This window comes from Mus musculus, chromosome 9 (assembly GCF_000001635.26).
Source record: "Mus musculus strain C57BL/6J chromosome 9, GRCm38.p6 C57BL/6J".
Taxonomy (NCBI): Eukaryota; Metazoa; Chordata; class Mammalia; order Rodentia; family Muridae; genus Mus; species Mus musculus.
In genome coordinates, this window is record NC_000075.6 from 50,900,355 (window position 1) to 50,912,903 (window position 12,549).

The 12,549-nt window shown below is 42.0% G+C and overlaps 1 protein-coding gene across 5 annotated transcripts in view; it reads right to left on the reverse strand.

Moving 5' to 3' along the window:
• The window catches only part of Sik2 (salt inducible kinase 2), a 119,489-nt gene that overhangs the window by 10,711 nt on the left and 96,229 nt on the right, over nucleotides 1–12,549 (reverse strand). For 3 of the 5 annotated variants that reach the window (XR_379116.2, XM_006510266.2, NM_178710.3), the window contains exon 9: nucleotides 7,053–7,217. Coding sequence is in view for 4 of the 5 variants with exons in the window: in XM_006510266.2 (XP_006510329.1) it covers nucleotides 7,053–7,217 (165 nt within the window). In the remaining variant the exon portion in view is untranslated. The remainder of the gene's footprint in view (nucleotides 1–7,052; nucleotides 7,218–12,549) is intronic. The other 2 variants (XM_006510267.3, XM_017313332.2) reach the window with 1 other exon arrangement.

The window sequence follows — 12,549 nt, forward strand, 5'->3', positions numbered from 1 at the left end:
TCAAGTTCTGGCTGGTAAAAGCCCCAAAGAGCAGGCAATTATTTACCTCATTACTTTAACTATTCCCCTGTGGAAATCAATCCGTTTTCTCCTATGAATAGCTGCTCAGGAGCAGCCAGCAAAGGAGTCCGTTCTTCTGTGGTACTTTCAATTGGGACACACTAGGTAGAGCTATTATTTCCACTGAAGCAGGGGAAGCACATATATATGAGAAGTGATGTAGGACTGCCCTATGGCAGGCGCAGGATACTTTCCTCTTACAGCAGTCACTAGAGGCACTGCAAGGACCTTTTTTTGGAGAGGAAGTAGGGTGACTCAGCCTTGTGTGCTGGGAACTGATTCTACAAGCATCTTTGGACAGAGCCTTCGTGTTGGTAAGGTACCGGTACATGGCAGATACTTTCTTCCCAGACCACACCAATGTCCTCATGGCACTGAAAACAGGAATCTGAAATCTGGCCAGCAGCTGTCATTCTATTCTTGGTCCAGTCCCAGATAAGTTTCTCCTTTGTATTTAACCGTTCTCTTACAGGAAACAATGACCAACAACTCTCATTCTAGATCCCTTAGCTGTCTAGTAAGATAGCTTGCTAAGGCTCTCAAAATGTTTTAAAGCAATTAAGTAATGAGCACCCTTACATGTGCAGCCTCTGGTAAAATGTACTTCGCACTCCTGCGGCATAAGCAATACAAGCAGGCTCTTTTTGTTTTTGTTTTTTTTTTTTTCCGTTTTTTCGAGACAGGGTTTCACTGTGTAGCCCTAGCTGTCCTGGAACTCACTCTGTAGACCAGGCTGGCCTCGAACTCAGAAATCCTCCTAACTCTGCCTCTTGAGTGCTAGGATTAAAGGCGTGCGCCACCACGCCCAGCTACAAGCAGGCTCTTTATCTTTCCTTAATGTAGAAGTATCACAGAACTCCTTTCCTGAGTTATTCAAATCACCCAGCAGTCTCTGTGAGTTTATAGTCTTGAACTGTTACCTTATAAACTTATCCTATTTAAACCAGAAGTGGAGCTGTGTCTGAATTAAATCTTTTCCAGGTATAAAACAATGGTTTGATTTTTTTCACTGATCTGACTTTTCATCTAGGAACAGTTAGAAAACAACACTTGGAGGCTGGACAATGAGTAAGAAAGCCCCGTGTTGTGGCTCAGTGTCACCATATGTGAGCACTTTTGACCACAAGTTCAGGTTTCCTGAAGCAGCTGACCATCAAGCTGTGATAGAACATGACCAAAGTAGCTTGGGGAGCAAAGAGTTTATTTGGCTTCTATATCCCAGGGCAGAGTCCACTGAGGGGAGACAAAGCAGGACCCTGAAGGCAGGACCCGAAGCACAAGACACAGAGGAATGCTGCTTATTAGTTTGTTCCCCATGACTTCCTTAGCCTGCCTTTTACATACATACATATATATATGTGTATGTGTATGTGTGTGTGTGTGTGTGTGTGTGTGTGTGTGTGTATGTATGTATGTATGTATGTATGTATGTATGTATGTATATGTATGTATATCACCCAGGACCACCTGCCCAGTGTGTGTGTGTGTGTGTGTGTGTGTGTATGTATGTATGTATGTATGTATGTATGTATGTATATGTATGTATATCACCCAGGACCACCTGCCCAGGGGTAGGACTGCCTCCAGTGAGCTAGACTTGACTCCGTCAATCATTAATAAGAAAATGTTCCACAGGCCTGCTCACAAGCCAATCTGGTACTGGCATTTTCTCAACTGGGGTTCCCTTTTCCCAGATGTCTTGACTTGTGAAAACTGACAACAAACTAACAAGGACATGCTAAGTGACCAAGGGACTCGATGTAAAAGAATCCAGGTATGTTTTCCCTTTTCATCTGTTTCACTGTCTTCTTGCAAGGCAGAATGACTGGGAACTCATACTTTGAAGCTCCCTAATCATCTACTAAGATAGTTTACAAGGACGTATGACTAAAATCTTGAGTTAATCTACATAAATGACATAAGCTGCTAGAAATAAGAAATTATGCTCCAGAAATAATCTAGACAGATTAAATGGCGGGATTTTAAGATGTGGCCAAAATGTATAATTAATGCCATTTTGTTTTGAGAGACCTCATATGCAGTAGTGCTATACGCACAGCACCTCGTATGCAGTAGTGCTATACGCACAGCACCTCGGAGGCTTCAGCACTGACTGAGGAAGCTCCCGCTCCTGTCTCTGAATTCATAATTCCAAGGTGGTTGAATTTGGAGACGGAGCCTGTTAATGAGTGAAGCCCTGACCTAATAAGATCAGTATCTTTATAAGAAAAGATATATGGGGTGGGAGTGGGGGTTGCTGGAGGGACAGAGCAGCAGTTAAGATGCATGCCGCTGCTCTTGCAGAGGATCAAGTTTGGCTCCCTGCACTGATGATGTTAAGAAGCTCACAAGTGCCTGGTACTCCACCTCCAGGGAAACTGACATCCTGGCTTCTATGGGCACGATGTTCATGTGTACATGCTCACAGAGACAAATAAATACACATATCCATAATTAAAAATAAGCTACATCTTTAAAAAACAAAATAAGAAAAGACACACTAAATCAGTTGTGGTGGTGCATACTTATAATCTTAGCACCCAGAGGCCAAGGCAGGAGGGCTAAGTGTCTGACGTCAAAAGGAGAGACCTTGAAGAGCTTATTCCCAGTTGCCCCATGGCTACACAGGAAAGGCTGTGTGATGTCTAAAGACAGAGTGAGAAGGAGGCTGTCTAAAAACAGGAAGACGTCATAATTTCTTACAAACCAGCTAGAACTAACTCTATCTTGCCCTCTGGCCTCTAGAACTATGGGAGACAGAATTTCTGTTGTTTAAGCTACACAGGCTATGGTATTTTGTGGGTATCTTATGGTATTACACAAGTTCATACAATACACCAAGCATACTAAACGCTGCTGAGTTTGGAAGAGTGATGGACTTTAGCTGTCGTCCCTGTCCCTGGCAAATGCGGGACATACTGAGCAGGCACTGGAGTAAAACCTCAGACTGACAAATTACTTGTTTAGGCTCTACCCAAGCTCCTCCCCACAAGCCCCAGACCACCATTTGTAAAATAGTGGTAAAAGTCAACTAATATAATTCAGAAAAATACTTTAAAAAATTTTACAATTCAATACACTTTGTTGTTATTTATTTATTTTTTAAACAAAGCAGAGTGCTTTTCAATAAAAAAGCATAAGAATGAGCCGGGCATGGTGGTGCACGCCTTTAATCCCAGCACTTGGGAGGCAGAGGCAGGCCTGGTCTACAGAGTGAGTTCGAGGACAGCCAGGGCTACACAGAAACCCTGTCTCGAAAAAACCAAAAAAAAAAAAAAAAAAAAAAAAGCATAAGAATAAAACTACTACACTTTTTCCTACCTGAGGCAAATTAAACAGGTGAAGAAGGAAAGAGATGACTGCAAAGCTAGAAACATCTTTGTAAAGATGGTGCCCTACTATGCACCCAGAGCGCCTCTGTACCTGTGTTCTCCTGCCTCACTCCACTCAGTGCCAGCCCTAGGTGCCCCTCACACTCAGCTTAGAACCCCATCCTTAAATAACAGGACAGAAAAGCTCAGAAGTAAAATTATTCACCATAGACTATGGATGCAAGAAAAGAGAAATAACTGTGTACAACAAGAGGGGAGTGGTTAAATAAAGAGATATACAAAGCAGTGACTTACATAATTGTTAAAACTTATGCTTGTAAAGACTACTTCAGGACATGGGAAACATTCTCATGACTCACTGTTAGATACAGAAGATACAAAACTACACATAATAGGAAATAATTTCAATAATCTTTTCACCCACTGAACCATCCTATCTATACCTTACCTACTAATTTATAGTATGACATCAAATAGTCTTTGAGTAGTGACTTACAGTTAAATTAATTTTATCTTTGTTCTCTTCACATTGTCAAACTTGATTTTCATGATTGGTTTTATTTTTATGTTTTTACTTCAAATTATAATTTAAAATTTTAAATCCAGAAGTGAAAGTGAAAGTGAAATTTCTCCCCAAACCCCCTAGAGCTTAGCACCACTCAAGAGTCTGGTTTGCTTTCCAGCCTTCTCTCATGTTTATCACTTTCACAATGCGGAGTTATCAAGGTGCAATCACACACGGAATGCCTCTGCTACACTTGCATTTTCTCCCCCCCCCAATATTTTATTTTTTATTCACTTTACATCCAGATCACAGCTCACCCCCTGCCTCCTCTCCTTCCAGTCCAGCACTCACAAATTGCTCCCTCCATTACCTCTCCATTTCTCCTCAGAGGAGGAGGAGCCGCCCTCCCCTCGGATACCAACCCATCCTGTGACATCTAGTCCCAGCAGGACTAATCAAACCCTCCCCTGCTAAGGCCCCGCTAGGCAGTCCAGGTAGGGGAAGGGGATCCACTGGCAGGGAACAGACTCTGGGTCAGCCAGCCCCTGCTCCACTTGTTAGGGAACCCACCCGAAGACCAAGCTGCACATTTGCTACAAATGTGTAGGGCTACACTTGCATTCTCAACCAGCTAGTCCAGGTGTGAACCTGGAAATCCTTTTAGTATAGTCTTTAGTAGTATTACAAATGGACTGACATGTGTACATGGGAAATCTACTCTACACAGGTTGTGCAACTGTCCTCCTACCATGGGCTCTATGTCCTGAGGGTCTCAATTAATGCTCAGAAAAATGCCTTCCCCTCCGGCCCATAAAACCCAAGTCAAAGTTTCAAGTTAGACTCCTTCAGTGATTTTACTAACAATTAAGGGAATGAGAAGTGATCTGTTTTTAAATGTTCAATACTAATTTTTGATCACAAGTAGAAATGGAATTATTAATATATATAGCTATGATAATCTTTCAGAAAATAAGTGGGCTATAGTGAATGTATATGAAGTCATGTGAACAAAGGAACTGAAAGATTCTTTGGTGTATGCATTTACTTATGGGTCTCAAAGAAAGGTAGTTGGAAGGAGCTAACAAAATGATGCACATCAGTCCTGGAGATGTTTACGGCCTGCTCTGAGTTTCAGGGTAGCACTGCCAGTGCTGGGGCCAGTTCCAGTTTGACTCTCATGCCTACAAATGTGAATATACCATGTAGCAACGTCTGTATCTTCTGCAAACCATTTCCTGTCTGTTTCCTAGTAACTACAACAATCACAAGCTTTAAAAATAGCTTGCCCTATATATTATAGCAGACAGTGTTCAATCTGTGTTTTGGGCCTGGTGCCTTTACAGGCAAGACTTCAACACACTGCATTTTAATTTCTTCAAGAGAATTAGATCGTAAAAATGAATTATGCTGCCCTATTTTATGTCTAAATGCTGAGCATGAATTACACTAATGTGTAATGCTAGGCAAACACAGGCACAAAAAGCAGACTGTCCACAGGAAGTAGCCTCATCTTTAGGGCTGGACAGTAACTATTCTTGTATAGCAAGTTGGCTTACCACCTGTTGTGACAGTCTGGTATGGAGCTGCCACCACCACTGTGCTCCACAAAGTCCATGCAACTCATGAATCTGCTTGACATCCAGAGGTCTTAACTGAATGGCATTTGCCATCCCGTTTCTAAGCTTGGAGTTCTACACTCTCAACCCCAATGTTAGCGTCCCCTCCTCTCCTATTTCATGTCCATCCCCATATTTCAGGCCCTGCATCATCTCCCTCCTGGACCCATGCTTACTGAGCTCCCACTGTCCTTGCTCCCTTGCCTGTCTGCTGGAGAACCGCTCAGGCAGTCTCCAAGACCAGCATGCATGCAGTGTCTCCTTACTCAGGTCTTCAGCTGGTGCCTGACTATTCTATCAGCTGTCCCAATAAGTCACCAGTTCCACACCCGGAACACTGCCTAAAGAACTGACCTCCTTGCTTGCCCTTCAAAGCAAACATACACGTTTTTACTTGTACAGTTTTCCTTCCCATGCCCTTTCCCTCAGAAGAACAACTGCTTTGACATAGATGGGCCTGATTACCTACAGTACCCTCCCTTTCCTGATGAAACCCCGCCCTAATTTCCAGCCACACAGATTCTACTCTACTTTGCAACTCTAGTTGTGAGAGTTACCCCCAAATTTTCCTGATCAAGTACAAAATCAATTCCCCTACTTCTTTCTAGGTTCATTTGACTGACATTTCATCAGTTTATTCAGTAGTTGGCCTGCTGTGTTAGTTTCATACAATTTGTGTTAGACTACAGTCTAGTAGAGTATTAGGCAAGCTCATGTCTGATTCATGTTTTTTGTTATCTAAAGAGGGTAAAATATGGGAAAACAGTATTTGTTGACTATTTAAAATCTACCCTAAACCACACAGATTATCTTACTCGTAACAATGGCTTCCTAAAATACATATATAGAACATAGTTTTATACAGAGCAAAATGAAATTCACCTTGCCCAAATTCACACAGCTTAGTGAAGCAGCCTGAACACACTCTACATTCTTTTAGGATACTGTTTCCTATTAATATGATCATCTCTATAGCACTTGGTACTGAGTATATACCACTTACAAGTCAAAAAGAATCCATTGCATGAAAGAAGTGGTCATCTTTCATTTCCTGGCAGTCCACTTTATGCAATACACTGAATACAAACTAAACCCATTAAGCACGCCCAGGCTGGATCAAAAAGGATGCTCACTCAGTCAAAAAGAGATCTTATACTTTGTATTTAAGGTTTGCTGTGCAGAAAGAACACAACAATAACAAAGTGTAACTCAGCACAATAGGTAACATTTTGTTTTTAAAATCATAACTTGTGAAGAGTCAGCCAACCTACCTCCTGACTTAGTCATACACCCAAACAGTTATGAAGAAACTTTAAAACTTGGGAAAGAAGAGGAACTGCTTAGGGAAGGAAGAAACAGAGGGCTTATGTGGCCTGGAGCTGTTACTTAAACAATGAGACCCGATCTCTGAACATTTTGATACAATTCTTCACCAAAACAACATTCAACAAAACCATACTACCACACTATGTATGAAACCGAGGTCTCCACCCACTCTCCACTGCATCACAAGCACACCACGAAAGCACAGCACCTTACCTTTGGAGTGTCGACACACTCTTCCTCCATAAAGGCAGCTTCTGCTTGACAGCTGGATGTTGGAAATGAAAAGGCCTCCACATTGGATGCCTGTGGGAGGAGGGTAGATCGCATCAGTCTCACGTTCGGTGGATGCAAGGTCACTGGCAGCCCCACAGTTTGTGCCTGAAAATATGGCAAGAACAGACAGTGTGGGAACAAATATACTCACTGCTCTTGGAACAAGAGTTATTTGCTGGAACTCCAGAAAAGATTTGATTGCGTGTGTATGTGTGTGTGTGCACACATATGTGGTGAACACTGAATTTAAAGTCTCACTAGTCAGATATTCTCAAATAAATTATACAGAGTTTGGTTCCTGTCTCATAATGATAGTCTTTCACACAAGCAACAAGATGGCCTTATAAAGAATCAAAGAGTGGTCTTTGTCTCAAGTCAATAAACTATTTTTTTCTTATTTTTAAAACTATTCTACCTGGAAAGATTAAAGAAAAAAAAAGGCTCATAGGAGCTCAACAAGGAGGTACAGATGAACACAATCCCCAGAGCTAGTACAATAAGTATAGGAAGTAATTCTATTTTCCTACCTCCCCTCCCCACGAACAGAGGAAGACGACAGAAGTGGCTACTCAAGGTGATAGGAAGGTCCCTTTCTTTTGAGAAGATGCAGTCTGAATACATACAGCCTGCTAGAGCGACAGGAGAAATGCTTATTGCTGCAGAGTTCCTTCCTGGGACCAGCCTGCTCCACAGAACTTGGGTCTCTTTCTGTCTTTGTTTCTTATAAACTCTGGGCCTACTGCTTGTATCTCTTAAGTGATGGAGTATCAGACATGAGCCACCACATTTTGGCTTTCTGTGGGTGGTTCATTCCATTGTTCTGTCTCCTTTGTCAATGCTTTAAGTGAACAAGGACAGGCAACTCTCCTTCTAGCCATAGCCTTAGAAACTGGCAGAATAACTTTTCAGATGTGCTTTGAACATAATAGACACTGTGACAATCTGGGGGACAATCATCATACCAGACTCCCATAGGAAGAAGCAGAGCCTCCATTTTCCCTGCTATAGTTATGGCAGAAGATACAGGATGCTGACTGTTAAATTCACACAAAAAAGGGACAAAACCACATGAAATTGTAATTTTTTTTTCCAGGCATGGGCTTAATTTGTAGATCTATTACTTACTATTTCCATGATGACTTTAATCAGGTAATTTAACTTTCTCTGAATCTTTTCTTAATTCATAAAAATGGGTGTAATACCCACTTCATAGTGAAGTTAAGGTTGAAAGGTAATACGTGAAACCCTCAGCTTAGCATCATAAACTCTCTTCCTCCCAGTCTTAAAATGACCCCAAGGACAAAACAACTGGACAAGAAGACGAATGCAGTTTTGGAGTCAGCCAGTCTCTCATGGCTTCCAGTTGGAATTTTAAGTTGATTTTTGCTGTTGTTTGTTTTTGTTTTTGAGACAGGACTTCTCCATGCAGCTGTGGAACTCACTGTGTAGTCCAGGCTAGCCTGGAACTTATAGAGAGCCAATAGCTTCTACCTTCTAATTGTTGGGATTAAAGACATACACCATCATGTTTAGCTAAATTGATAATTCTTGAGGAGACATGTTCTTTCTATACATCTCAAAATTTTGAGTATACTTAAAACATAGGATACATTGTGATACTAATAAAACAGCAGCAAGCCATCTGTGGCTAGTGGATGGGAAACACCACAAAAAGTGCTGTGTACTCTCTGAGCACAATGAAGGATCAGCTTCTTGCTCATCTTTTTTCTTTGGGGTTATGTTGTATATCTTGGGCATCTCTCTGGTTACCACACAACAATTTCATTTCCTAATAAATGTACATTTAGTACATTCCTACCCTATCACCAGCTTTCAATTAAAGCGTAAAACAAAATGGTTGATTTCTAGTTCCTTAATTTCTTAACCTGTTCCTTCTGTCTGAGAGCAGGGACGCCTTACTTGAAGATACTGCACTGGAAATGAGATGCCGTATCTGATCACAAGGCTGCTCTAGCTCCATCCTGTTTCCCTAATTCTTTATGCTGGACCGAGCTGTATCAGATTAAGTACATCACACTTTCCTTGACAACTTTTCCTTCCTTTCCTTTCTTTTTTTCCTCTCCCCCTTTCCCTTTTTCCCTTTCCCTTTCCTTCCTTTCTGTCTTTTTTTGGAGGCAAAGTCTTATTTTGGAGTTTTAGCTGGTACTGATACCTTAATCCTCCTGTCTCAGGCTCTACAGTGCTAGGATTCTAGGCACACTGTCACACCTGGTCTCTTCCACAAATTTTACATTTGACTTGGACTGCAGAAAGTGACCATGAACTTAGATTGAGGAATAATAGTTTGGTGTGGCTTCCTAGGAAACAGAATGGTGTGTTTTACAAGTCTGTGTGAGCTGTCTTTCAGAAGCTGGGGTATGGCATGGTTGAGTATTTAACCTACAAAGCCCTGGATTCGATCCTCAGCACTGGGCGAAAACTGTCCTTTTTAATCAGGGAGGATATCACGCACAAAGGTATTCTCAAATTATAAAGGTGGTGAGAGAATGTTATGTTACTATGTTGTCCCTCCTGGCCACTGAGTTACAGGCCCTTGTTACATGGCAGGCTGGTATTCAAGAGAGATGTAAGACACACAGGGTTTCCCCACAATCCATGTGCTGAGAGGGCACAACAGAAGGTAGCCATCTATTAGCTTAGAAGAGAGCTTTTGGTAGAAATTTACTGCAGGCACCAGATCATGTGCCTTGAGCCTTCAGAACCTCAAGGAAGTAAATGCTCATCTGGCATTTTGCTATGGCAACCCAAACAACTTAAAAGTAAGCTTTGTCCTATGATTGTGGAGCAACCGCTAATCAGCAATTAAAGAAAAGAGACGACCATTTCATTTTCACCTGCTTAAAGCTGACACAAACTTGAAGTAGGAGGGTTGTTAAAAACTAGTATTTAGGGTCGATGAGAAAAATGTAAGAGTTTTCTTTTCCTAAATCGTTGTCTGATATTTCTGGTACGATATACAGTGAATGAGAGTACTGACCACCTACCTACAGTGAGCAGCTCACTGTTGTCTACAAAAGAAGGGTCCTCCATCATTAAACTAATGACTCCCTATGAGCACGGGGTGGCTCTTGGGTATTTCAGGGGCCTCAGTGGCTGTGACACTGCCTTGCAGATGGGAGCTGTGCTTTGTTGAATGCAACTATCCCCATAGGTTGACTAGTTTTATCTTGGTAGCAATCTTTTTTTGGGGGGTGGGGGGAGATTTATTTTTATATGAGTACATTGTAGCTGTCTTCAGACACACCAGAAGAGGGCATTGGGATGGTGATGAGCCACCATGTGGTTGCTGGGAATTGAACTTAGGACCTCTGGAAGAGCAGTCAGTGCTCTTAACCGCTGAGCCATCTCTCCAGCCCTTGGTAGCAATCTTATTAAGGAGGCACCATTTTCCTTTTATATTTAGGAACACAGGATCTCAGACATCCTTACCTGAGTAAAGTCATTCATCTCTACATGGAACTTAAGGTCTGCGTGATTCTATAGTGTGTGTGGTCTCTGTATTAGATCATGCTGTTTTCTCAGTTTTGTTTATTGCAATGTCAGGGAACAAGTGATCTACACTCTCTTTAAACAAACAAACAAAAATCAGAGAATTAAAACAAAGATGCTCTATTAAAACTGTTACATCCAAATAAACAGAGAAATTAGCTTTTTAACAAGGCACACTAAAACACAGAGGGCAGGGAACAACTCTTCAGCTGTGGGACCTCCTTGTTAGAGGGCCCAGAAGGCACTTTCAACAAGTTAGTAGGTAAGCTGGGCAGCCTTCTATTAGAATTGGACACATTTGAAATTACAGAATGCAGTTTGATGCTGACCTGGCCAATGTGTACAATGAAAAGATTGTGTGGTGTGCTTAGCAGTAACAAAGTCAGTAAGCAAAAGAAGCCATGTATACTATTTACCTGTACCTCAAGTCAAATCAAATACACGCTGAGCTATCTGAGGGATGTGCTTACCACGAAGATCAGAAAGGATGTCTTGTCCAGTAACACACGCACATGCTGGGGAACAACTGCTGATGAAAGAAAGCCCTTACCACTCTCACTTGTGAATGAGTAAGCTTATCTGAGAAAGTCTGTAACTGCATTGGGCATCCTGCTTCCTATCCCTCTGTCTAGACATACTTGTACATAGGAAGCACATCACTATAGATCACTACTATCAACACAGCTCAGGAGTTCTTTTGTCCCTTTTCAATCTTGCTTAAAAGCAGTGCTATTCAATTTTGAAGATTCTTGAGTGCTTAGAAATACTCTGATCCACATATCTGGAGCTACACTGATATAGTATTCCCTCACATTTGCATTACCACATTATTTTTAAGATATTAATATATATATATATATATATATATATAGTTCGCCCGTTAGAAATCAAGAATGTTCATCCCCCTCCCTTCTCGTGTTCGGTAGAAACCAATGCAAAGCTCCTTATGTGCCTGTCCATCAGAATCCCACTGAACTATGAGAATCCTTCTGAACTCACAGAAGCAGAAGCATCCTAACTGGGAGAAGCACTCCTTTCCCAGTCTCTACACAGAGCGAGACCTCTCAGATCACATCCTCTCCTGGCACTGAGCCATGACCCCACTCTGCCCCCACTGAGGCCTTTGAGGACACTGAGAAGACGGTCATCTCTAACTCTGCTGTAGAACAGACACTCAACATTTGCTTTGTACTATTCTTGGGCTTCACAGATACCAACTCACCTTGTCACTGCACTTAGTGCCACGACCACTTTAAAAAGCGAGGCACAGAATCTGGGGTTTGCTCTGGTGTTCCTGAAGTGCAGTTGCACCTCCAAATCAGAGCTAAGCCCACACGAGATCTGCCATTCTTGGCCTTCATCCCTGTTCCTCCCAGCACCACATTAAATCTTCAGCATTCTGCATCTCACTTGGTATGACAATCTTGTAAGCATTTCTCATACATTTCTGCTCTTCCAAGATAGAGCATGGTGGCACATGCCTTTAATCCCAGTACTTGGAAGGGACAGGCAAAAAAATGTCTGAGTTCAAGGCCAGTTTAGTCTATATAGCAAGTCCTAAACCAGCCAGTGAGATCCTGTCTCAAAACAAACAATAAACAACCTCCTGCCCCTGGTCTCTCCTAAGCAAACCATCCTTTCCATCTCCCAGACTACCTACCTCATTGTCTGCAGAAGCTCATGATCACGTCCTCACCTATAAGTCATCCTTGGCATTTAGAGCTTTTCACAATATGGCTTCCACTTACCACTCCAATTTTTATTTCTGTAGACTTCACTTCAAATGGGCTGAATTATTAGGAACAAGACCTACAATGGTCCATGTGAGCAGTTGTGTCCATCACTGGGTGTCTCCTCTCTAGTCACAATGTCTTCAGTACTTCCTGTCCCTGTCAAGGTCTCACATCTTCATGAAGGCCTGTTTTAC